The sequence below is a fragment of the Anabrus simplex genome, chromosome 6 (assembly GCF_040414725.1).
Source record: "Anabrus simplex isolate iqAnaSimp1 chromosome 6, ASM4041472v1, whole genome shotgun sequence".
Classification (NCBI taxonomy): Eukaryota; Metazoa; Arthropoda; class Insecta; order Orthoptera; family Tettigoniidae; genus Anabrus; species Anabrus simplex.
In genome coordinates this window covers 184,093,994-184,120,433 of record NC_090270.1, presented here as the reverse complement: position 1 = coordinate 184,120,433, position 26,440 = coordinate 184,093,994, and the positions used below count along the sequence as shown (strand labels likewise).

Here is a 26,440-nt window from a genome sequence, read left to right as displayed (position 1 = left end):
ATGAACAGTGTTCCAGTACGTGGATCCATAGAGTCAATCCTATGTTTTCATTATGTGTACATCATTAGCAAGAACCTGCTCACATTTGTTTTGTACAGTTTGATCTTCAGCACCTGGAACCACCTGCATTTTTTGCTCATCATCATCCACGGGAACCATGAAATCTACTAGGGTATTATTTCTCTCCGCAAGACATGCGATTGCACCTGGTAATACAGAATGGTCAGTAACTATGGAAGCCAAGTAATTTTGTAGAGTGACATTCAACAGCAACTTTCACAATTAGAATTGAAGCAACATCTTCAAAGAGGCAGTTAACAATATTCAGGATCTCCTTGAAATTGATGGCATAATATAGAGTTGCCGAGAGCCATGTACCGAATCTAGTCCCTTCAAAAAGTAGTAGTGCAACCTGACCTACAAGAATAGAGCACCATTTTTGCAGTGAAGGTGCATCATGTAATTTAGTTAAAACAAGGCAAATAGGCATTTTACATTAAAATAGGAAAATACAGGTAAAATCATCTTTATTGTATCAACACTAAGACCTCAAAATTAACTTAAAATTAAACAGTTTGTATTATATCTATAAAAATAAAACATCTTGTATCAAATTATTTTTTACTTGTTTTGGATATTGACTAATACAACAAAAAGAGCTTGTAGTTTTCCAAAGTTGTTGACAAGACCATAGTCATGGAGGCATCAGTTTTATGGGGAGTCAAAATCTCAGGAATATGATTTAACAAATTCAAAATTTTCAAATGCATTAGCTGGGATTTGACCTGTGGCTGCTTTGGTGAGAATCATTAATATAGGGAAAGCATATTTTTATAAATGCAAGATGCGGACAACTATGCTACTGTTTACAGTTTTTCTTCTTCTTCTTCTCCTCCTCCTCCCCCTCATGCCATATCCTCATAGGATATTGGCTGTCATCAGGCCAATATGCTGTTTATTTTCTTCAACTTGGAACAATGAGGAAGTACTGGTTCCATACCAGTCACACAGGCTTTTTTACCAATGGTCTCTTCTTTCTTCAATATTACCTTCGATGATAGTTTGAAGGAGCTGGAACTTTGTTTTGTATCATATGTCTCTGTGTCATGACCATTATTATTATTATTATTATTATTATTATTATTTTTTTTTTTACAACTGGCTTTGTGATACAAATTCTTATAATTTTGTTATTACTACCTATTCAATACAGTAAAAGCATAGTACAAACTTACATATTTATTAAGATGTTTATATGGTACATGTTTCGCTCCTTTTTCGTGAGCATCATCACAACTAGATCTTCAATACGGACAAAGAAGACGAAATTTATAACCTGCAATTGGCTTTATGTTGCACCGACACAGATAGGTCTTATGGCGACGATGGAATAGGAAAGGGCTAGAAGTGGGTGGGAAGTAATCAGCCATGGCCTTAATTAAGGTACATTTGCCTGGTGTGAAAATGAGAAACCATGGAAAACCATTTTCAGGGCTGCTGACAGTGGGGTTCGAACATACTATCTCCTGAATGCAAGCTTACAGATGTGTGCCCCTAACTGCATAGCCAACTTACTCAGTACCATTATTTTCAAAGGGAGTGTACAGTTGAGCAATCAAAAATTAATTTTTTTTTGCTAGTGGTTTAATGTTGCACTAACACATCAAAGGTTTTCGGCGACGCAAGGATGAGAAAGGATGAGGAAGGTACCACCGGTGGCCTTACTTAAGTTACAGCCTGGTGTGAAAATAGGAAACCATATTCAGGGCTGCCAACGATGGGATTCGAACCCACCATCTCCCAAATGCAAGCTCATAGCCATGCGACTAACTGCATGGCCAACTCGCTCGGTAGCAATAAAAAACCAACACATAAAAAATTTTGAACTCCTCTTATCAGATATCGTCCTTGTGTAAGGCAGTACAGCTAAAACAAAAAAGTGATGCAACTTGCATATTGTTAAACAATGCAACTGTCAGCACACAATGCAACAGTCTGCTTATAAGAACAATAAAAAAGAATATAAGAATAATAAAACAGAATAAAATGAAATAGTGGAGAAACTGCCATAATAGTTAAATAAATAAGTTAAGTGAGTGACATGTGAAGCACTTCATGGCATGTCAGTGACAGTGTAGAGGAAAGGTCCTTGGTTATCAACCAGGAGATCCAGGGTTCAAATACTGGTATAAGAATTTTTATTTTTTACTGGACTCTGTTCCCCTATTGTGTAACTGCACCATATTAACAGTCCTTGTACTTCCACTCTGAATGCTTGCAAAGAGTGCATAGTTTATCATCACTAGGGCCCGGATGTTTATGCAGTAATAGGTTAGAATCCAAACTTACTGAAGCAAGTAATAAGTAGTCTACCCACACGACGGTAATGCTAGGAGGTTTGCATAAATAAGGGTTCGGCCCATTAGAATGCCTAGAATTTATGTTACTCCCACTACATTACGTTAGAGCGGGCTAGTCAACATTTCCTGCTAAGTAATTTTGTTACTAAATAATAGCATTACCGTTGTGCGGGTAGACTCTACTTATTACTCGCTTCAGTAAGTTTGTATTCTAACCTATTACTGCATAAACATCTGGGCCCTAATCATCACTGACCCACCAAAGGGCTGTTATAACAAGTGTATATATGCTATGTGACATGCACAGTGGGGAACAGCCTTCCCATATTATGCGTGTTCACGTGAGTGCCGGTTTGCTCTGATGAGTGTACCTGCAAGTCAAGGTGAGGATCAGGGTTTGAGTCCTACTCTCTGCATTGGTTTTTAAACTTCTAGAGTTTTGTGTTAATTAAAGATGTATTTCTATTCATTGCAAAATCAGGCATTGTGCTTTTATGTTAATCCTGAAAAGGACTGTTTTAGACAAAGTTTAATACCTCATCTAGTATACATTGACTTGAACAATTTTTCGGTGTCAACGTGGTACTGATTCAACACACTTCCTGAAGTACTCCTCGCCGAGGGCGGTTTCCTCCCATGCATCCAACATAACAGCCCACAAAGCATCATGAAAAAGAGGAGGAAGGTAAGGCCAGGGTTTCTTTATATGACGTTTCCACCCTGCCAACAAATGTTCAATGGGGGTTCACATCTGGAACTGAAGGGACCCAGCTGAGCAGTTCAATGGAATACTGCTCAGAAAACCAGCCCTGAACACGACTGTTCATGTGGATTGGGGAAATGTCTAGCACAATCTGAGTTACCACATCTGGATAGCACACTCTCACACTCACAACCAAAATATTCTGCAGAATGTCCAAATATTGGCCCAATGTGAGACGGTTATCTATTCGATGAAGCACTTCAGCCCTAACAGACAACATCCACCCTCAACACAACTGAAGTGGATTTCCTTGTATTTCATGTTTTTAGACACGCAACATTTAAAAAAAAATTTCATCTGTGCATTGAGCAATACTGATACAACAATTAATATCTCAGTGTCTTATACCACCAGTGCTTCATAATTATGAGTGGTGTGAAGATCTGCTTCTTTAACCTGCAGTACCCTTATGCAGCAACACACTGAATCTAATTATAGTATGTCTGTATGGAGTCCTAGGATTTTATATCCATTCAGGCTCTATTCACCTGCATTCAAAGTTCACAAAGAGTTGCCAGTGAATCGTCATAATGCTTCATCTGTTTTTTGAACATGGCCCAGATATGTTCAATGGGTGATAAATTGGGCAAACTTTCAGGCCCGGGCAGTAATAGTTTTTTTTTTCATGGGATAAGACAACTATTGGCACTTCAGCATACTTTGGCCTTGTTCTGACAAAATATGGCCTTGGGGGATGCCTTAAAGGCATAGAATAAGTCACAGAAGGGCGTTAACATTTAACAATTGGCACATTACGGCAGTACTAACTTGCACAAGAGACAGTCTGTTATACCAGATGAGACACAAACCTGTGTTGGTGCAGTATAACCAATGCAAACACACACTGCCAAACATGTCAAACACCTCTCCCAGTCAATTGGAGAGAGACAGATCCTGACATGACAGGGCACATTGTGCAATGTCTCTGAAGGACATGTTACAGTCTCTCATGCCAATAAAGCAAACTTTTTGAAATCTATTGGACAGCTTGTAGGCCTACAGCTTTTTCACATGAACACGTGGGATTCTCACAGTATACAGACAAATAGACTGACCTTCCCACCGAGTTGCATGGTGAGCAGTGATATGACTGTGACTATGCGCTGTAACTGAACTAGACTCGATACATACGGACAAACCACCCTTAAGCATTGCTCATTGCACAAGTCCAAAGAAAATTAGCACCATATAAAAAAGGTGCAACATTTCATTTAAAAAAATGATAAGCATTTTTTTTCCTGGATCTCAAATGAATTTGATAATACAATCTTGGATCATTGTACACACATTTATTCATCAAAATTATTCTCTATATATGAATTCATCCAAGTCTTTGTAACAGCAGAAAGAAACTATTTTCACCAATACATTACAGAGAGCACAGATATCACTTCTATATCTAATAAAGAACAAGTTATATCTATGATTGTAATTGTTTGGCAACAGTAAAACAGAAAGCCATTTTGTAAGCATATTAAGGAACAATATTTTCTTATCCATTTAAATTTAATTACAAAGCCATGACAAATGGGTAACATATATATCATGCCATTGATAATCATCCCTAAAAGATTACAATGTGAGAATAAAAGCTGCAGTTCAATGATAAGAACTCTCCTGAAGTTTATTACATAATTACCATCAGTCTTCTCATGGCATTTTACTGGTGCCACAGCTCCATACTTTTACACAAATGAACAACTTTACATTATTACAATTCTGCACAGAGTTCATGTTTTTGTGACATTATTTCAATTACTGGGCAATCTGATGGGGATAAAAAAAAAAAGTAAATTAATCACTAAAAGGAAAATATATGTGAATACGTATTAGAATCACATTTATACAGGGAGTTACGGTACAATAACTTGCCTGCCTCTTTCGAAGCCTACTATGGCAACACCTTGACTGTAACACCAAAGTCAATAACACACCACTACCAACAGATACATATAAACATAATGACTATGCTGATATTAAAATAGCTATACAACGTAACAGAAATGCCACTGAGGAAATTTTGAAATCACAATGCACACTGTTTTGGGAATTCCTAAAAAAACTCTTCTGCAAGGATAACAACACTGTTGTATGTCCAATCAATTAGCCATTTCAGTCGAAGTATCCTGGTGAAATATTATTCCAAAATATCCTATAACTCAGATTTACTCACATTTACAGTATATATAATTCCAGTTTGTCAAGCAATTGGCTTTCATCTTATTTGATTACCCTTTTGTCAACATGAATAGTCTTTTGCAACAAGGCTGAGATAAATATTCTGTTAACTGATTGGCAGAAAACTGGCTAAAATATAACAAATGTTTGTACAATTCGACTCTCTTTTACTCATACTAACAATGATGCAAGATTTTAGCAATGGTTCACCATTATCACATAAGTACACTTTGAAATGACAATTCAAGAGCAAAGCTCAAGTCCTTTTATTAACGAGAACTGCTTGAACTAGATCGACTGTACCGTCTCCTCCTTCCCGGGCTGCGAGAACGTGACCTAGGTCGTCGGCGTGGAGGAGATCTGCGTCGAGGAGGTGGAGGAGTGCGACGCCTATACCTTGGTGGTGGAGATCGGCCCCAACGTGGTGGAGGTCTTCTCACGGGTGGTAGTGGACTACGACGAGGTGGAAGAAGTCGTTGTTTAGGAACTAAGACTGGAGCTGCTGTAATTTCTTGCCCATCTATTTGCCCTCCATCCATGTGTTTCATGGCATTCTCTGCATCATTAGCATTTTCATATTCAATATAGGCAAAACCTCTTCCATTGGTGGGATGTAATCTGTCAAGAGGCATGTCCACATTCTTTACAGTGCCATATGTTTGAAATATCTCCAAAATATGATCTCTCGTTACATTGCGTGTGAGATGTCCAATATGGATTTTGGTAGGGCGTGGAGTAGGAGAGCGTTCCTTACGCTTTTTTGGAGGAGATACTGATCTAGATCTTGCCTTACTGGGCTTAGATTTTTCTACAACTTTCTTTTTATCTTCTCTTTCTTTTATTGGTTTTTTCTCTGCACTGCGATTGCGGGCCTCATGTGTTCTACGTTTAGTCTTCGCTGGAGACCCAGAACTGGTACTGGAAGAACTAGAGCTAGAGCCTGAAGAGGAACTAGATCTTGAACTTGAGCCCGACGACGAACTTCGAGATGAACTAGATCCGCTCGATGATGCGGAACTGCTATCAGAAGAACTTCTACTACTACTGCCACTGGAAGATGATACACTGCGTCTTTTCTTCTCTCGCCCTCTTTCCTTGCTTTTATCTTTACCAGATGCATTCACTCCTTCACCTTTTGCACTTTTAGGATCTCTTTCCTTCCATGTCATTTTAAGGCCTGGTCTTCAAAGTTCACACAGTAGAATGTGCTGCAAAGCCTGGAAAATAAAGACAAATTTGTAAAGAGTGTTAAGACAAATTTGTAAAGAGTGTTAAGTTTTGCTCAGAGAATTATAGAGAAAGTTTTTACTGTAGCTTTATTTTTTTTTGACTTAATTGTTCAAGTTATTAAGAAATCAAATTGCAAGGGGATTTTTTTATATTCTTGAATGGTTTTGGGTGGTGTCGGAATACATCATTTTCCTTAATCCTAAGTATTTTTAAAGCAAATCAAAGTGTAATTTGGGAGACTTTCTCACCAAAAAGATCTGCTAGAAAATGTTCTTACATGCACTGTACACATAATATATTCTTAAAAGGATATGATTTACTTCAACAGATTTCTAATACTGTATATTAACACACACTGTCTCCAGTTCACATCTTGCTAGGTAGATGTGCAATTAGTGATTACCAGGGTTAGGATTTTTAGGTGCACACCTTTTTTGTTAGGGTAAATTAAAGCTGTTCGGAAAGATATCACAGTGTGAAATTTTGTTTCTAGTTTGTGAAAAGAGGCATTTTTCACGCACCTTTTTCCCTTTTTTGGGATCTTTATCCTTTTTTCCCCCAACCATGCCCATAATCCCCCTTTTTTCTTTTAAGTTTAATTCCAATTTATTCTATAAGATTTCTAATCAATATAAAATATTTAACTTTCAATTAACGTCTCCTCAGCTTAATGTGTACGTGCGAATAGTAAGCCTAGGGTAGGGAGGGGTAAATATGAGACACACAGAAGGTGGGGCAAATAAAAGACAAGCTTATTATGAGCACCATTTACTAGGGGGAAGAAATGTATTTGATTCACAGCATTCTTAAATATGCATAGCAGCATATCCTACAGTGAAATCATATAAAATAGATTTAATAGATCTGCATTGAATTAAATTTTGTATGCATGAAAATTTTGGCAGGAAAACTTTCAAATGTACTTGCCAAACTTCTCCTGTTATTTTGTATTTGCATAGTTGGCTGCTCTGTTTTTATGCTGAAAGGCATCTATATTGGTTTATCTTTGGAGTGCTACCAAATTAATGGTGAAAAGTGTGGTTTCCAGATTTCCCATTCAGTTTAAAAAGTAAACAATCAAGAGGGGAAAAAAAAAAAAAAAAAAAAGACAGTTCAATGCGGATGTTCAGAATTAGCCTAGGCCTATATTGGTACTAGTGAAACTATTAAAGAGCAATATTGTTTTCCACAGCCTGTTGATGAAAATTCTCAGCCTGTTTACAGTCATTTGACTGGGTCAGGAATGGAATGAATGAACCCCCCATCTAGCGATGAGGATAGGAATTGTGCCAGCTGACGAAGCCTGTCGCACTCCTCTGGGGCGATGATTAATGAATGACAGAGAAATGAAATAATATTGGAGAGTGTTGCTGGAATGAAATATGACAGGGAAAACGGGAGTACCCGGAGAAAAACCTGTCCCACCTCCGCTTTGTCCAGTACAAATCTTACATGGAGTGACTGGGATTTTAACCACGGAACCCAGCGGTGAGAGGCAGGCGCGCTGCAGCCTGAGCCACGGAGGCTCTCACAGCCTATTGATGTATTTGAAGAATGTTTGCAGGTTATCTACAATGTTTGTTTTCAGTATTTTCTTGAACTGTTAATTGTCATAAATTAGTGCCTGAAACACATCGCCAATTATTTACTTCATGTAAAAATTGACTTTTGTTGGAGAAAATTATAATTTTTTTCCAGCACATTATACTAAAGGATAACATGCTGTGTCTCATTTTTGCACTCCTATTGCTCTAGGCCTTTTTTGTATGGTGATATAATGCTGTCTTTTATTTGCCCCCACACTGTCTTCTTTTTACCCCAATTGTCGGGTAAAAATAAGACACAGTTTTACTTTTTTTTAACAGAGAAGTATATACACTGGAGCAAAATTGCTCTTAAAATTGAATTCAGCATGCCATTTAACATCATTTTAATCACTTACAATAATTTAAATATATTTCTTTGTATTCCAAAAAGTGAAAGTTTTATTTTTGTCTCATTTACCCCTCCCTACCCTACCTTTTTCAGTAAATAACTTGCGGGAGTTGAAAGCACACCTGCAACAATGGAAAATAATTGTGTGTTCGACAAAACCTCTTTCTTACATAAAATCAGCTTCATGGTCCGTATTGCACTTCAATAGATTCACAACTAAGTATTTATTTATTTTCCACCTAATCGATACAATGATTACTTAAGGCAACTTAATGGTTAATCAACTTAATGACTGTATCGACTAGGTGGAAAATAAATAAATACTTAGTTGTGAAAACCTTTCTCTCGCTTTACCGCTATAATGCAATTGACAATGAGCGATTCTATCCCACCAGAATCAGTAGCCTGCTGTTTGTGAATGTGAGTTTGTTACTGTGAGAGACATCATCTGTTCGCATGGAGGCGGAGGCTGGTGATGCAGAGATGTCAGCAACCGCACCCGTGTAGTTCAAAGAATTGAGACTGAGTTCTGCTCGAAGCTACTAGAAATCACCGAGACTGCAGTTCCAGCATGAATGAGAACATTCTGGTGACTGTCGCGATGTTATAAGAGAGTGTGGACAACAAGTGAACTGGTGTTAGCACTTTGTTACATTACTAAACGAGTGTACTACTAAATTTTACCATTACAAAGGTGTCCAGTGCCCGATTTATTGCTCTGGTTCAGGAATTCAAACAAGATTTCATGGACACTGATGGAACTGTTATGCAATGTACTATTTGTGATTCAAGAATTTTGTTAGATGAAAAACACCAGCGAGATCGCATCAAACAACACATTTCCAGCTCTTAGCATCAAATGAATAAGACTCTTCAAGCAAACATATCGCGGCAACCTCTATTACGAAATGTATTTTAACAGAGTTCTTCAAAAAGCCAAAATTTTAAGGAATTAAACATTGATTTGTGTGCAGCTCTCACACAAGCAGGAATTCCACTCAATAAGGTGAACTATCCAGCTTTCAAGGGATTTCTTGAAAAATACACAAAGATGTCAATGCCCGATGAGAGTACATTAAGAAAATCTACATCGAGCCTGTTTACCAAGAAAACATACAAAGAATCAAGGAGAAAGTATCTGACTGCGCTGTGAGAATAATTGTGGATGAAACTATAGACTCAATGGAACAATATGTTGTGAACATTTTAGTTTTTCCCTTAGCAGGGGAGAATGTTAAGCCCATGTTGTTAAAAATGTATGAGCTGCAGAAAGCCAATGCCAGTACAGTAATGCAATCAATTATGGCCTTCTGCCAAAAACTCTGGCCTACTGGTATCGAGTTTGAAAAACTTCTTGTGGTTACAGACCAAACTCCATACATGGTTTCAGCTGTTAACCATATGAAACCTTTATTTCCTAAGTTGAAGCATGTGACATGCTTGGTTCATGCCCGTCACAGGGTTTGTGAATCCATAAAGAACGAATACGACGTCGCAAATCAATTCCTCTCTGCGCTGAAGAAGAATCTACTGAAAGCTACGAGTCGTCGTTGCCTACAGGGAAACCATTGGCCTGCCCCTTCCAAATTTCCTGGTCATTACTCTCTGGGGATTGTGGACTGAGTTTGCTGCTATGTTGTGTGAGAATTTTGATAAAATTAGAGAGTTTATACATTCTTTGGATCTAGCAGACGCAGGTGCAATTACCAAGGCACAGCAACTTTTGTTACCGGAGAAAATATGTAATTTGCAGACAGAACTGTATATTGTGTCCATAGTTACGAGTACCTGACTGCAGTTATTAAACAATTAAAAGAACAAGGTGTGGAAAAGGAAAAACAATGGGATATTTTTATTTCCGTGAGGGAACAAGCGTCCCCTCCTCAGCCCGAAGGCCTGCAGATAACGAGGTGTCATGTGGTCAGGACGACGAATCCTCTCGGCCATTATTCTTGGCTTTCTAGACCAGGGCCGCTATCTCACCATCAGATAGCTCCGCAATTCTAATCATGCAGGCTGAGTGAACCTTGAACCAGCCCTCAGATCCAGGTAAAAATCCCTGACCTGGCCGGGAATCGAACCCGGGGCCTCCAGGTAAGAGGCAGGCAGGCACTACACCACGGGGCCGATCCCTGACCTGGCCGGGAATCGAACCCGGGGCCTCCAGGTAAGAGGCAGGCAGGCACTACACCACGGGGCCGGCTTATGAACACATCAGGTGTTACATCCACCTTCTCAACATAATCAACTTGCAACTGTATGCACTTCTGCCATCGATGTGTCAGTCTCTCCAGACCGCCATGAAACCATTTTTTCGGAGCACTGCGTACCCATGCCTTGACAGCTGTGTCCAGTTCTACAAAATCCACAAAACTGCAACCACGTAGAGGTTTCTTCACGTTCCCGAACAGGTGATAATCACTTGGTGTCAAGTTGGGAGAGTATGGTGGATGTGGCAGCACTGTGACACACCTTTAGCCCATTTCACTGGCCACTTAGTTTGAATGGCATGACGTAAGTGCTTAAGGGTTGCCACATCGTCGCCCCAAATTCCAGCCAGTCAATGTGGATGACGCCCTTTTGTGTCCCAGAACACTGTCGCCATTCGCTTGCCAATCGATGGCACTGTTCGACATTCCTTTGGCGGTGGACTGCCCCTATGCTTCCATTGCATCGATTGTTGTTTTGTTTGTGGTTCATGGTAATGGAGCCATGTCTCATCACCAGTCGGTTGGATCTTGATCATGGCAATTCTCTGCACACGTCCACACATCTCTGCTTTTCGTCTGCAGACAAGAGTCTAGGTACCCACGTGGATGACACCTTCTCCAACTGTAAGTGGCCGTGCACGATCCGCTGCAGGGTGTTTCAGCTAATTCCCGTGACTGCCACTATTTCCGTAAATGTGATTAATTTGTTTCCTTGGATGGCCTGTTCGACCCGGGCAATGTTGGCTGGTGTTGACACTGTTATGTTCCTACCAGAACTGGTTCTCTTGTCCACCGATGTGCACCCGTTTTTCCAAACTTCCACCCAGTTGTAAACTGTTTTCTGTGACAGTGCATGTTCTCCACAAACTGCCACCAAGCACCAATGAATTTCTGCAGTGGTCACGCCTTCCATAGGAACCAAGTCGTATAGCGCTGTCCCTGATGGTTGCTTTCCATGCTGTCTGCTCCTACTCTAACAGGCGTGTTGTTATGAAATGGCTATGACGAGTGCAATCGTTGGTGCCTGTGCTGCTACCAAACGGTGGAAGAAGACACTAGTTACACGTCACCACCTTCAAAAGTGAAATGTGAACCATACCCGGACGTACAAAAAATAAAGTGTAAAACAATACAGTATGCCTCTCGTACAACAGCTTCATGTTATTTCCTTCTTTTGATGATGATAATTTGATGTACTTCTTTGTAATTCAATAAACTAGAATAGAGGAAAGAGAAATCGTTGAATTAGTTGAATAAACCAGCACCTTTTTGTCTCTTTCACCTTATTTGAGCATCTTTTCCCTTTTTTTATCTGAAATTTGCACCTAAAAATTCTAACCCTGGTGATTACATTATTTGAAATTCATTATTTATGTCACTATATTCAATTGCAATTAAAATTATGAGCAAAATATTTGAAAAGAAATAAAAAAGAAAGAAAGAAAGAAAGGACTAATTCATAAGATTGTACTGTGGTGTACCCACATCCTCTTCAGACCAGAAGAAATACAGAAAATATGATCACTTTCTAGTGTTTAATATATTACTTCCATTATCTTCTTTTTCCACCGCTTTTCCTACATATGTGGGGTTGCAGGTGTGAGCATATGTGTTGATCTGACCCTGTTTTACGGCTGGATGCCCTTCCTGACGACAACCATACATGGGGTTTATAAATCTCATGTTTATTCCGTATTGGCTCAACACAACTAAGGTTAAGTTAAGAGTAAGTTCCCACCTTCCAATACTTAACAATTTCTATATAATAGACTTATTAATTACATAATATAATCCATATAACCTCTAGTACATGTTTCGTTCCGATATGGAACATCTTCAGCTAAAATTGGTAAAATGGCAAGACAATTAAAATACATTGATGTTAAGATGATGCATAAGCTAAAAGATATGATAAAATGGCTCGAAAATTAAAACATATGATAAAGATGATGAGATAAAGTTCATTCATGTTGGTTGAAAACACAACAAGTCAGTTTTCAAGTGGCGAATTAAAAACAGCGATAAGGTTCTTCATGTTGGAGGCGTGTACATTTTGTCGATCTTGAAAATAAATTGAAGAATACAGGATTTTCTTATATGTGATTTATCGGGGAAATCTTGATAAAATAACCGTAGTTGAAGTTGAGTTTGGTAGGATTATTAAAGATGTTCCATATCGGAACGAAACATGTACTAGAGGTTATATGGATTATATTATGTAATTAATAAGTCTATTATATAGAAATTGTTAAGTATTGGAAGGTGGGAACTTACTCTTAACTTAACCTTAGTTAACCATACATGGAGAAATGTAATCACTATTGCATGTTTCTGTGGTGCTTGGCGGTGTAGTGTGTTGTCTGAATATGAAGAAGAAAGTGTCAGGACAAACAAAAACACTCAGTCCCCAAGCCAGAAGAATTAATCAGATACAATTAAAATCCCTGACCCTGTCAGGAATCGAACCGAAACGAGGGCCCTCTCAACCAATGACTTAACTTCCATTAGGTATGACTACCATATTTCAAGCAGTCTAGTTTGTGCTGGTCACCTTGACACAGAAATATCCATGAACTGTTGAAAAAAAAATATTTGAAAAAAAAATAAAATGGCGTATGGCTTTTAGTGCCGGGAGTGTCCGAGGACCAGTTCGGCTATGCAAATGCAGGCCTTTTGAATTGACTCCCGTAGGCGACCTGCACATCGTGATGATGAAATGATGATGAAGACGACACACTCCCAGCCCCGGTGCCAGCGAAATTAAACGATGATGGTTAAAATTCCCGACCCCACTGGGAATCGAACCTAGGGCCCCTGTGACCAAAGGACAGCGTGCTAACCATTTAGCCATGGAGCCGGACATCCATGAACTGTTAAAGAGATCTGATAAGGTAGCTCTTTGTTTTGTGGCAAGATCTACATTGGACAAGTGTATGGTTCAAAATGTCAATGCCACATATTATCAAAGTAATTTTGCAAGGTGCCATAATTTAATCTTTTTATAATCACCCGTACCTCCGTGCAGACTGGAAGTATACCTTGGACCGAGGAGGAGATTATCAGTCCAATTACAAGGCCAACAACTGGTTACAGAATTTTGTTCCTCACTAGGTTATGAAAACAAGCTTTGAGAACACACCATATCCAGGCGTATTTGAATTCTACTGACAGAATAAAAATATATTTGTCCTCATCTGTTAATATTCTCCAAAGGATTATTCTAGGAGAATTACTCAGAAGTTTCGATTGTAAATGTACCTACCTTCAGAAGTCCTGTTCAGTGTAATTACATCCTTATCCAACTACTGAGTCACACACTATGTGATCAAAAGTATCCAGACACCCCCAAAGACATACGTTTTTCATCTTAGGTGCATTGTGCTGCCATCTACTGCTAGGTACACTATAGCAGCGACCTCAGTAGTCATTAGACATCGTGAGAGAGCAAAACGGGGCACTCTGCGGAACTCACGGACTTCGAACGTGGTCAGGTGATTGCGTGTTACTTGTGTCAGAAGTCTTTACGCAAGATTTCCACACTCCTAAACATCCCTAGGTCCACTGTTTCTGATGTGATAGTGAAGTGGAAACGTGAAGGGACACGTACAGCATGAAAGCGTACAGGCCAACCTCGTCTGTTGACTGACAGAGACCGCTGACCATCTTCAGGGCTGCTGACAGTGGGATTCAAACCCACTATCTCACGGATTCATCAAGCATTGAATGTCATAAAAATTTGAATAGTTGTACACTGCTGTATCTTTTATTTATCAAGAAACTTTAAGATTCCTTTGTCTTGGGATAATTTTCCAAGTGGTATTTTATGAATTTAATGCATCTTTCACATCTAGAGATGTAAAATAGTGACAATGAAGAAAAAACCAAAGACTCGTTAGATATTTAGACCTTTCATTTTGTCAAGGACAGATTGTATTAATATGAGTGGTTAATTGTCTTTTACTTATGTAACCTGTGTTTTTATGTATATTTTAACTGTAAATCAAGATCACAGCTGAAGATGTTTTCTATGAAAAACAGAACATATACCGACTAATTTTAAAATAAATTAATGTTATTTTATCTAAGAAAAACCGTAAGATTTTAAAGTGGTGGAAAGATGCAACTTCTCAAACTTACAAGTTGGAATTTGTTATACATAGAGAGAAGAGTCGAGGGTTCTGATCAAAGCAGACTTGTTGTTATGGTGTCCATCACAATGATGATCGGAACATGTGATTGGGTCAAGTATTGATGGGCATGACTGTACAATGATGCTACTGCATTGGCTTTTGTGTAAATTCTTGGCTCTGTATAAAGCACCTGCACCTAAATAATATGACATTACATCAGTACTATGTTGTAAATGTGTTAGACAACCAGATCATGCAGTACATGATTAATAGCTTTTTGGGGGTCTGGCAAAGTGAGATAAGCATGTTTTTCATCTAATGGGTTGTTCAACTAGCAGCCATTCATCATGAATTACCTTGCTCATCTTTTACTTTTTACTTTTTCTTGAATCCAGGTTGGTTTTAGGCTTTTTAGATGTTCTTATGAAGCTGTTTCTCAGGAATGCATTTGAGATCGTAGCCTATACTGATACATACACTATTTGATCAAAAGTATCCAGACATCTGGCTGAACATGACGTACAAGTTTGTGGCGCCCTCCATCGGTAATGCTGGAATTCAATATGGTGTTGGCCCACCCTGAGCCTTGATGACAGCTTCCACTCTCGCAGGCATACGTTCAATCAGGTGCTGGAAGGTTGCTTGGGGAATGGCAGCCCATTCTTTACGGAGCGCTGCACTGAGGAGAGGTAGCGATGTCGGTCTGTGAGGCCTGACACGAAGTCGGCATTCCAAAACATCCCAAAGGTGTTCTATAGGATTCAGGTCAGGACTCTGTACAGGCCAGTCCATGACAGGGATGTTATTGTCGTGTAACCACTCCGCCACAGGCCATGCATTATGCCATGCATTATGAACAGGTGCTCAATCGTGTTGAAAGATGCAATCGCCATCCCCGAAGTGCTCTTCAACAGTGAGAAGCAAGAAGGTGCTTAAAACATCAATGTAGGCCTGTGCTGCGATAGTGCCACTCAAAACAACAAGGGGTGCAAGCCCTCTCCATGAAAAGCACGACCACACCATAACACCACCGCCTCCGAATGTCACTGCTGGCACTACACACGCTGGGAGATGACGTTCACTGGGCATTCGCCATACTCATACCCAGGGGTAGAAGAAAATAGAAATAATTCAGTAGCCAGCCCCTTTTCATCAGGAGCCAGCACATTTTTCACAAATATACATTATGAACACCACAGGTTAGACTAGGATAAAGCTACGTATTATTTTTGAAATGTGACCTTAAGTAGTATAGTCTCATTTCATATAAGAATGTAAATTTATATTTTAAGATATACTAACCCAAATAATCACCAGTCACCTTCAAGGACAGCATCTTTTAAAATCACACTACATGTGCCTGTTTGATTTCCCACCAGTAACATTCAACATGCTTAACAATGCAAACAAACCTTCAAAATCAGTGTAGGGTCTGTTTTTTTAGCATTCATTTTCTTGACGCACCTCGCTAAAAGTGCACATTCAGGATTTTTCATGAAACTTTCAGCCTCCTGCCGGCCCCGCGGTGTAGTGGTAGCGTGCCTGCCTCTTACCCGGAGGCCCCGGGTTCGATTTCCGACCAGGTTACGGATTTTGACCTGGATCTGATGGCTGGTTCGAGGTCCACTCAGCCTACAGGATTATAGTTGAGGAGCTATCTGACGGTGAGATGGCGACCCCGGTCAAGAAAACCAAGGATAACGGCCGAGAGGATTCGTCGTGCTCACCGCACGACACCTCATAATCTCCAGGCCTCCGGGCTGAGCAGCGGTCGCTTGGTAGGCCAAGGCACTTTGGGGCTGTTACGCCATTTTTTCAGCCTGCTAACACTTCGAGTGAGGATAGAATTTTTCGTTTGTTTTAAACATTTCCAGTTTAAGTGGTCCTGAAAATCCGGATACACCTTTAGAATGTTTGTCGGCAATACTACGAAAGTTAATGCATAATTTACACTTCGCAATTCCTTCTTCATAGCACAGCCACGGTAGTCATTCAAGCTACGATTCTTTGCATTGTGTATCATTCTCATACTTCTCTGAATCAGTAACATTCAGCTTGCTTAACAATGTAACCAAACCTTCAATATCAGTGTAGGGTCTGTTATTTTTTGCAATATAACAAGATGCCATGAACAATGCATTCATATGCTGTAACATTAGCATTCATTTTCTTTATGCACTTCGCTGAAAGTGCTGAAATTTCCGTTTGCCTGAAAATTGAAATTTCGACGTATTTTTGATGTTTGACCTATCATTGTCTTGAACACCATAAATTTCACGCTGGTCATTGTCGTCCTGAACTCTACAGTCGGCACTTCCATCAAGTGTTTTCTCACATTCACGCCCTTTTGTATCACTTTGTGTTACATTTACGGGCCCTACTTATGAAGAAATCTGAAAGAAGACACTGTTACATCAGTCAATTTGTGCGGTTTTGTTCATTTCATTTTGCCGATTTTCTCAAGTATAGCACAGAAACGTAAAATACACCAGCGTTAAATGGCTTCCGAGTTCGCGAGCTTCGATGTCTGATGCTCCGTTGCAAATTTTCAGTAAACGCACAGGAATAAACACAACCGTATTTATAAAGTGCAAACCGTTCAATACCAAGATGCTGTAATTAAATTAAAAGTATAAATATTGTTCGGCGAAAATACAAGAATTGATAAACACGTCATTCCGTATGTTCTAAATGCAAAGAATTAATTCCACGGGAATTTATCAGCACTGCTTAGGCGGCAATAGTTGAGGAACGGCTAGTCACGGGAAGGATGGCGGTAATGTAGTGTTTGTGGAATTATTTCACTTAGTAGTTCTCTGCATTTCTCCACAACTCTGGTCTGATCTTTGTACTCTGCTACCGATAGCTGATCATCTGTAATGGAACTCGATGTGTTACGATATGTCGACATGAAAGGATACTTGTTTGATGGGTTACAACGATATCTCCCATGACCGCTAGGTAGCTCCCGCGTAGAACTGAAACGTCCAATTCCAAGGTACGAAGAGCAATTAGAATTCAAGACTGCCAGAAGCACAGAAAATGTTTATTGCACATATTAGAATATATGAGCTACAGAAAACAACGTGAAACACCACACGCCTTGTTACTTTGTAAAGTGATGGGAACGTACATGTAAGGGAACTCCGGATTTCAAAAAATAAATTTTCAAAACCGAATTTGAAAATTTAGGCGCCAGGTAAAAATTTTCAGGCGCCATGGCGACTGGGCGCCCGGTATTTTTCGACCCCTGCTCGTACCCTACCATCAGATCTCCATATTGTGTACCGTGATTCGTCATACCATACAGTTTTTCCACTGTTCAATTGTCCAATGTTTACGCTCCTTACACCAAGCGAGGCATCGTTTGGCATTGACCTGCATGATGTGTGGCTTATGGGCAGCCGCTCGACCATGAAATCAAAATTTTTTCACCTCCCGCCTAACTGTCATAGTACTTGGAGTGGATCCTGATGCAGTTTGGAATTCCTGTGTGATGGTCTGGAGAGATGCCTGCCTATTACACTTGACAGATACAGACACACTTGACAGACACAGATAGGTCCTATGGCGACAATGAGATAGGAAAGGGCTAAGAGTGGGAAGGAAGTGGCGTGGCCTTAACTAAGGTACAGCCCCAGCATTTGCCTGGTGTGAAAATGGGAAATCACAGAAAACCATCTTCAGGGCTGCCGACAGTGGAGTTCGAACCCACTATCTCCTGAATGCCAGATCACAGCTACATGCCCATAACCGCATGGCCAACTCACTCGGTATGAAAATTAGCCTTTCCAAAACTAAAATGATATCAGTAGGTAAGAAATGTCAGGTTGGGAATAAAAAGCTGGAACAGGTAGATCATTCCAAGTACATATTCAGGATGTGTAGGTATTCTCCCAAGGTGGTAGTTGGCTTATATTAAGTGAGACTGAATCAACGTGGAGCAAAGCTAATGCAGTAAGTTCGCAGTTGCATTCAACAGTATTCTGTATGAAAGAAAGTCAGCTACCGAACGGAACTATCTTTACACTGGTCCGTTTTCAGACCAACTTTGCTCCAAGATTTCATACGTAACAGGCATGAAGGTGGCAAGAATGATCGCTGGTACAAACAGGTGGGAGCAATGGCAATATGGTAGCCACAATGAGGAGATAAAGACTAAGTTGGTGGGGTCAGGTCAAATGAATCCAAGAAGACAGATCACCTAGAAGAATAATAGACTTGGTCATGGAGGGTAAGAGAAGCAGAGGGAGACCAAGACGATAATGGTTAGAGTCAATTTCTAATTTTTTAAAGATAACAGGTAGGCCTATAGAACTAAATGAGGCAGCAAATCTAGTTACAAATAGAGGACTGTGGCGGAGTTTAGTAAAATCATAGAGGCTTGCAAAATGAACGCTGAATTGCCTTTGCTGGCAGGACCTAGTATTTACAGTGCACTATGTCTTCTGGTATAGGCTAGAGCAATTTTGTTACTTTCATTGATCTGTCTCAGCTTTATCCTTGGCTTGGACAAAATGAAAGTGACTGAGGTATGAGTGATGCTAGTAATGCCATTCCTTTTGCAGCCAGTCCCTGCTATGAATGGTGTGAAAATATTGCTCATAGGGTCAGTTAGTGCATGCATTTCAGTGGGCTTGGCAGACTGATATGTAATAGCAACTTCTGGCTCAGCGAGGAAAGCAACGGGAAACTACTGTCCGCACACTTTATCTTGATGCATTTGTGTACGGGGGTGAGGAGTAAGGAGGGAGCTGTCCCGGTATCGATAGTGCTGCCTGGTGCTGCCAACTGAATGAAAATGAAATCTGAATTGAATCGAGAAGATGATCGATCGATATGAAATTTCTAAACCGTTATCATCTTAAGCCAACAACTATGTCACATACACATTATATAACATTATAAAACATATCTCTCGATGCGAATCTTGTTCCTAGCATGAATTCTATACTTTGACTTTGATGTGTAAACAACAACAGTACCGGTACGTAAAGTTTACGCCAGATGTCGCACAACGATGCTTAAGCGATTCATAGTTTGTGTTTCAGAGGTTGCCAGTATGAATCTCGAAGATCGCCGAGGTCGACCGATTCAGCACTAGGATGTAAATGCACCAAGATAAAGTGTGCGGATAGTACCTCACTCCTCATTTCCCTAGTACGCCTCTTCAGTGATGCCTAGGCCATCTATGACAGCTGATGGCGGAACTGTTGAGGATCCAACCAGCCTTGAGTAGAAGTCTTCCTAAATGTCCCTCTTTTTTCTCTTAGTTTATGCAACAGGTTATCGTATGCTGCACCTCCTGGTAAAATAAGATTGTATCTCAGGTCCTCAATCAATTGCAGTAGATACAGCCATGAGGCTTTTTCGAGTAAAAGTGCTACCAGTGCTAACCTATGGGCTTGAGATCATAGGGGAATTTCTGAGTGTGAAGGAATTAAAAGACCTGGAAAAGATAAAATCCAGATATCTGAATGATGTATGTATGTACCTTTGTACATTCAACAATCACTACTTCATTAGACCTTTCCCCTTGAATTCTCCCTTATCCCTGACGGCTGCACAACCTACTTCCTCCTCCCTTTCCTCCCTCTCCTGATACTATAGAAAGTAACATTTTCTGCCCAAGATGCAATTATATCCAGACTATTTGTAACACCACAGCTCTGAAAGCGATGAATGACATTGAGAATATCACACAAATTGCAGTAGATACAGCCATGAGGCTTTTTCGAGTAAAAGTGCTACCAGTGCTAACCTATGGGCTTGAGATCATAGGGGAATTTCTGAGTGTGAAGGAATTAAAAGACCTGGAAAAGATAAAATCCAGATATCTGAAGCGAGTCCTGAGTGTATCAAAGACTACAAGATCTCAAATTGTATATGAACACGCGAGAGAAACTTTCCTGATTGAGGACCTGAGATACAATCTTATTTTACCAGGAGGTGCAGCATATGATAACCTGTTGCATAAACTAAGAGGAAAAAAGAGGGACATTTAGGAAGACTTCTACTCAACGGAGGCCATGACGGATCGGAAATGGATGGAAGCGGGCTACCAACTGAGGCACACAGTTACGAGATTGGCTGTGCATGGATTCTACTTCAAGATGTGTAAGAACAAAGAATTTTACGAACCGAACATAAACTGTGTGTGTAGGCTATGTGACCAAGTATGTGAAAGATATCATATCCAGAAGTGTTCCTCGAGGTCCTGTTCGATTAGTGAATTTATTAAGGACTAACACGCAGAGCACATTAGACGCCACGCTGTTTTATCTAATTGTGATCCTCTATGCACATTGTGCGCAATAAAAATGTATTATTATAACTGTTCTGAAAACTTGATTTTAATATATAATCATAATTAGTAGAAAGATATAGTTATGAAAAATTAAAAGAAAAATATAAATGTAGGGAACATAAATAGTACAATGGTGCTGAAAAAATAACTACACAAGTTATTGCAGAAACATTAAGAGGTAATACAGATGCTCAACTATATTTTGTTCATTTCAATGTTTATTTTCCAATTCTTTATTAACGGCTAGCAAAAGAAGCTACTCCTTGTGGTTTATATGTTAATAATCTGATCCTTACAGCAATATCTGAACAAGCAGAAAAGCTGCACATTACCTGCATATAAAATAAAACAAAAATACCAGTAAATACGATGGATCATGCAATACAAAGTAAAGGATTGAAATAATTCCAAAACTGAAGTAAATAATCTTACCGATAAGCTCACAAGCTGGGAGTTGTTGGACTAGCAGAACAACCAGGAGACAAAATGTCACGTAATATTCAGCATGCAATGTAGCTTTCTTACAAACATACAATTTAATGTTACATCGAAAAAACGCACAAGTTCTGCATTTGAAGTGAAGAACTCGCACAACAGCACCGTAAACAAATTAATTACACCATTCTTCTCTAAGAAGATGCACAAAGACAAAGATCTCGGAGATGAAGGATATTGAAAGAAAAAAAAAAAGAGCCATTAAATTATTCCAAAGAGTTTTACACCACATCAATGAAGAATGAAACTCTGGCCGAATAAATTCATAAAACATCCCAATATCCCATTCTTTTTTTTTTCTTCGTATTGGACTATTCTTGATATTGAAAGACCATACCTTCAAGAAATTGTTATTACACGACCCTGGTAAATTAATATTTTTTCTTTTCTAAAAAGGAAGATTTAAGTTGTCCACTGTTGGCTGTATACGATCCTTCAATTATACTTAACAAATGAAGGAAATTTGCAAAGATGCTCATGCCGAAGGCAACCTGGCTTGTAGGCCTCCGTGACAATGGCTCCCTTCAAGTCAAAGATATTCCATCTTCTTTGACTCGGACTATACGCTTTTAAGATAGAAGCTGAATTTTTAACATGACAGCATCACTGTTTGCATTTTGTCGGACTATTTCGTTTTCTTAGTTGGTGTACACATTTCCTTGGCCGTTAAATATACAGCAATTTCCCTAGAAATTTTATTGTATGTCAACATCTTTGATATGTTTTACTGGATGTCGATAGTGATATCGATAAATCATTTTGACGCTGAAACAAGCTCCGTATGTAACTTAATAAAACTAATATTGAAATAACTGGTTTGGACTCTTAATATTTTAGGCAATGCGGCTTATATACCGTGCAGACATGCTGTGCGATGCGAATATGTGCTAATTTGACTATAAAACATCGTGTTGCTTTCTTGATACTGTGTCTCTTTGGAACCACGGTGTTTACGCCATGACAGCTAACCTGTTTATTGTTGGGCTTGCCCGTGCCTAGATGTTAATTAAACTGCAATAGGAGACTAGGTAAGCATTGTGGAGTGTTTTTAGCGTAGGTACATGCAGAATAATATTATTCCTCAGCAAACAGTTCTAGTTTTGGGGGAGTATAACCAATGAAAGTGTGTTTTGCGCCTTTTTTCCGCTCCTCACGCAGCGTTGGTAAGCCTATGCATTGCTCTAATGTCACTGACAGCCGTCTGTTTTATAATTGTGTATATGCACCTAGCGGTGAAGGTTCGTATGTTTGTAGTTGTATTATGCGTTCTGTGTGGTGTTTATGTTGATACGTCACAATTAAGGTATTGTAAAACGAGGATACTGACGGACAGTGTTCAAATGTATTGTATTTTCAACAACCCTGCAATTCCATGTATTATTTCCTCAATAGGACTATCCTGTAAAGTGTTATACTAAATTTGTTCGTAGTCCAAATCTTCTATTAATAAATTAAAGTAATCCTCATGAAGCATTTTTTGTTTTTATTACAGTGTTAATTTTTTTCTAAGGTTCTATTGTTTGACAACATTAATGTTAGCTGATAAGTTACTTCATTTAGGCCGATGCATTTATAATGTAAGGGGGTAGCATCCTTTAAAATATTGGACACCCAGTTTAAGTGTTATATAATAAATTGACTTCAATGCCCTCTGTTGGCTTATCTGCTATTTTTAATTGGAGAGCTTTTCATATCAGTCATAAGAAATTTCTTTTTACTGCACTCCAGTCCTTTTCTTTATTTGCTCTGGTCGGGCTGAGTGGCTCAGACAGTTGAAGCACTGGCCTTCTAACCCCAACTTCGCAGGTTCGATCCTGGCTTAGTCTGATGGTATTTAAAGGTGCTCATATACGTCAGCCTCGTGTTGATAGATTTACTGGCACATAAAAGAACTCCCGCGGGACTAAATTCCGGCACCTCGGCGTCTCCGAAAACCTTAAAATTAGTTAATGTGACGTAAAGAAATTATTATTATTTGTTCTGGTGGAATTTGTTCTTACAGAATTTTGTTGTGAGTTTTAAAATTAGAATATCAATCATTCAATAATGATCTGCATTTAGGGCAGTCCTCCAGGTGGCAGATTCCCTATCTGTTGTTTTCTTAGCCTTTTCTTAAATGATTTCAATGACATTGGAAATTTATTGTACCCATGATCCACCCTATCAAATGCTTTAGACAGGTCGATCGCGATACAGTCCATTTGACCTCCAGAATCCAAAATATCTGCTATATCTTGCTGGAATCCTACGAGTTTAGCTTCAGTGGAATAACCTTTCCTAAAACCGAATTGCCTTCTGTCGAACCAAATATTAATTTTGCAAACATGTCTAATGTAATCAGAAAGAATGCCTTCCCAAAGCTTACATGCAACGCATGTCAAACTTACTGGCTTTATGCTTTCAGCTTTATGTCTATCACCCTTTCCTTTATATACAGGGGCTACTATAGCAACTCTCCATTCATTTGGTATAGCTCCTTCAACCAAACAAATTTTTTTTTTTCGCTAGGGGCTTTACGTCGCACCGTCTTATGGCGACGATGGGATAGGAAAGGCCTAGGAGTTGGAAGGAAGTGGCCGTGGCCTTAATTAAGGTACAGCCCCCAGCATTTGCCTGGTGTGAAAATGGGAAACCACGGAAAACCATTTTCAGGGCTGCCGATAGTGGGATTCGAACCTACTATCTCCCGGATGCAAGCTCACAGCCACGCGCCTCTACGCGCACGGCCAACTCGCCTGATCAACCAAACAATGATCAAATAAGTACTTCAGATATGGTACTATATCAAAACCCATTGTCTTTAGTATATCCCCAGAAATCTTATCAATTCCAGCTGCTTTTCTAGTTTTCAACTTTTATATCTTATTGTAGATGTCATTGTTATCATATGTCAATTTTAATCCTTCTTTAGCATTAGTCACCTCCTCTATCGGGACATTTTCCTTGTAACCAACAATCTTTACATACTGCTGATTGAATACTTCTGCCATTTGAAGATCCTCGCATACACACTCTCCTTGTTCATTTATTATTCCTGGAATGTCCTTAGAATCTGTTTCTGCCTTAAAATACCTATACATACCCTTCCATTTTTCACTAAAATTTGTATGACTGCCAATATGCTTGCCATCATTATCCTTACCTGCCTTCTTTGCTAGATTCAATTTCCTAGTAAGTTCCAATATGCTTGCCATCATTATCCTTACCTGCCTTCTTTGCTAGATTCAATTTCCTAGTAAGTTCCTTCAATTTCTCCTCACTTCCACAGCCATTTCTAACTCTATTTCTTTCCAGTCTGCACCTCCTTCTTAGTCTCTTTATTTCTCTCTCTATTATAATAAGGTGGGTCTTTATCATTCCTTACCACCTTTAAAGGTACAAACCTTTTCTTTAAACCCATCCCAGAGTCTGTTTACATTGTTATTTACAGTTTTCCACCGACCATTATTACTTTTTAAAAACTGCCTCATGCCTGCTTTATCAGCCACATGGTACTGCCTAATATTCCTACTTTTAAAACCTTCCTTTCTATAACATTTTTTTAAAACTGTGACAAAAACAGCTTTGTGATCACTAATACCATGTATTACTTTGATTTCTCTATAGAGCTCATCTGGTTTTATCAGCACCATGTCCAGGATATTTTTCCCTCTAGTTGGTTCCGTCACTTTCTGAATCAGCTCTCCTTCCCATATTAGCTTATTTGCCATTTGTTGGTCATGCTTTCTGTTAGGAGCACGCAGCTGTGAGTTCGCATCTGGGAGATAGTGGGGTCGATCCTCACTGTTGGCAGCCTTGAGGATGGTTTTCCATGGTTTCCCATTTTCACATCAGGCAAATGCGGGTGCTGTACCTTAATTAAGGACACGGCCGCTTCCTTCCCATTCCTAGGCCTTTCCTGTCCCATCGTCGCCATAAGACCTACCTGTGTCGGTACATCGTGGAAGACTACTGGCAAAAATGAGTGCTATTGGACTAGAAAAAGGAGTGACTGAATTGGTGGCTATATTTCTAGAAAATAGAACTCAGGGAATTAGAGTAGGTGAAGCTTTATCTGACCCTGTAATAATTAAGAGGGGAATTCCTCAAGGCAATATTATTGGACCTTTATGTTTTCTTATATATATCAATGATATGTGTAAAGAAGTGGAATCAGAGATAAGGCTGTTTGCAGATGATGTTATTTTGTACAGAGTAATAAATAAGTTACAAGATTGTGAGCGGCTGCAGGGGGACCTCGATAGTGTTGTGAGATGGACGGTGGGCAATGGTATGATGATAAACGGGGTTTCACAAATAGGAAAAGTCCTCTCAGTTTTAATTGCTGTGTTGATGGGGTAAAAGTTCCTTTTGGGGATCATTGTAAGTACGTTGGTGTTAATATAAGAAAATACCTTCATTGGGTTAATCACATAAATATGATTGTTAATAAAGGGTACAGATCTTTGCACATGGTTATGAGGGTATTTAGGGGTTGTAGTAAGGATGTAAAGGAGAGGGCATATAAGTCTCTGGTAAGACCCCAACTAGAGTATGGTTCCAGTGTATGGGATCCTCACCAGGATTACTTGATTCAAGAACTGGAGAAAATCCAAAGAAAAGCAGCTCGATTTGTTCTGGGTGATTTCCGACAGAAGAGTAGCGTTACAAAAATGTTGCAAAGTTTGGACTGGGAAGACTTGGGAGAATGGAAATGAGCTGCTCGATTAAGTGGTACGTTCCAAGCTGTCAGTGGAGAGATGGCGTGGGAGGACATCAGTAGACGAATAGTTTGCGTGGTGTCTTTAAAAGTAGGAAAGATCACAATACGAAGATAAAGTTGTAATTCAAGA

General features: G+C 39.4%; 2 protein-coding genes across 2 annotated transcripts in view; one reads left to right on the top strand and one right to left on the bottom strand.

Moving 5' to 3' along the window:
• Positions 1-510: 510 nt before the first annotated feature.
• LOC136876275 (RNA-binding protein with serine-rich domain 1-B) lies at positions 511-21,774 on the bottom strand. Its single transcript, XM_067150085.2, has 2 exons — positions 21,546-21,774; positions 511-6,518 (listed from the first exon to the last, which is right to left on the bottom strand). Exon 2 carries the CDS (start codon positions 6,468-6,470, stop codon positions 5,571-5,573), a length of 900 nt encoding a protein of 299 aa, XP_067006186.1. The 5' UTR covers positions 6,471-6,518; positions 21,546-21,774; the 3' UTR covers positions 511-5,570.
• A 469-nt stretch (positions 21,775-22,243) lies between these two features.
• The window catches only part of LOC136876271 (zinc finger protein 28), a 218,109-nt gene continuing 213,912 nt past the window's right edge, over positions 22,244-26,440 (top strand). The window contains exon 1 of the mRNA XM_067150081.2: positions 22,244-22,636. The gene's annotated coding sequence lies outside the window, so the exon portion shown is untranslated. The remainder of the gene's footprint in view (positions 22,637-26,440) is intronic.